The following is an 899-nucleotide window of genomic DNA, read 5'->3' as shown; positions in this document are numbered from 1 at the left end:
GGGGGCAGGGGTCACCGGCCATGACTCTGGGACTCACCTAGAGCCGACCTCCTGCTCAGGCCACCGGGGAAGGAGTGGGGTCCCTGGACTGCCCCTGTGGTCGCGGCTGCCCCTCCAGGGCCAGGAGAGAGGAGTCCCGCCTGCCGGCCAACCCACGTCGCCAGGAAGGGCCCGAGCTCCCCGCCCCCGGAAGGCGGCCCCAGGCAAGGGGATGGGTTGGGCCATCCCGGCCCCGCCCTCCCCGTCCCGAAAGCTGCCGAACCCAGGCGGGACGCACGCGGAGGGGAGGGCAGGATGTGGGGACGCGCCGCAGTCCCTCCCGGCACCAGGCTGGGGCTGTGTCTGTTCCCTCCTCGGAGGGGAGGCCTGAGGGGCAGGCGGCTGGGCCTGGTGCATGCTGTGGCCCGGACTGGACACCCAGGGGCCTGAGGGAGGAGCCGAGGTGCGACCTTTGACCTCAGATGACTAACGGTGGGATTTGGGGGAGGCTTGGGGCCCTTTGACTGGACCACCCCCAACCCATAAACTCTTTTCTGTTGTCGCCATTGATCGGGCCCCTAATCCGAAGCGCGGGTCTCCCCCTCCCCCCGGAAACACTCCCGGGCTCCCCTCTCCATCTGTCAACTTCCTCCTCTTCCGGACGGACGCTGGTGTCCTCGCTCAGCCCTGGGCCTGTCTCTTCTCTGTTCCTCTTGCTTCCTGCCTGACAATGATGCCATCTGGGCTGTGGCACCCCCAGCCCAGCAGCTGCTCCCTCCCCGGCCATGGGGGTCCAGGGGTCCCACTACCATTCTGCCTAGAGCCTGTGATGTTAACTAGCTCGCTCAGACACACGACCAGGTGGCTACAGGGGCAGCAAGGCCCGGCACCTCGGCCTCCTACCCACCCCTGCCTTGGTG

At 68.1% G+C, this 899-nt stretch overlaps 1 protein-coding gene across 1 annotated transcript in view; it reads right to left on the bottom strand.

The window, feature by feature from the left end:
* The window catches only part of PGGHG (protein-glucosylgalactosylhydroxylysine glucosidase), a 6282-nt gene extending 6057 nt beyond the window's left edge, over positions 1–225 (bottom strand). Inside the window, exon 1 of the mRNA XM_004389400.3 lies at positions 38–225. Within this exon, the coding sequence (XP_004389457.2) occupies positions 38–225 (188 nt within the window). The remainder of the gene's footprint in view (positions 1–37) is intronic.
* Between the last annotated feature and the right edge of the window lie 674 nt (positions 226–899).

This window comes from Trichechus manatus, unplaced genomic scaffold (assembly GCF_000243295.1).
Source record: "Trichechus manatus latirostris isolate Lorelei unplaced genomic scaffold, TriManLat1.0 scaffold00244, whole genome shotgun sequence".
Taxonomy (NCBI): Eukaryota; Metazoa; Chordata; class Mammalia; order Sirenia; family Trichechidae; genus Trichechus; species Trichechus manatus.
Note: the sequence above shows the minus strand (reverse complement) of the source record. Positions and strands in the feature narration are given on the sequence as shown.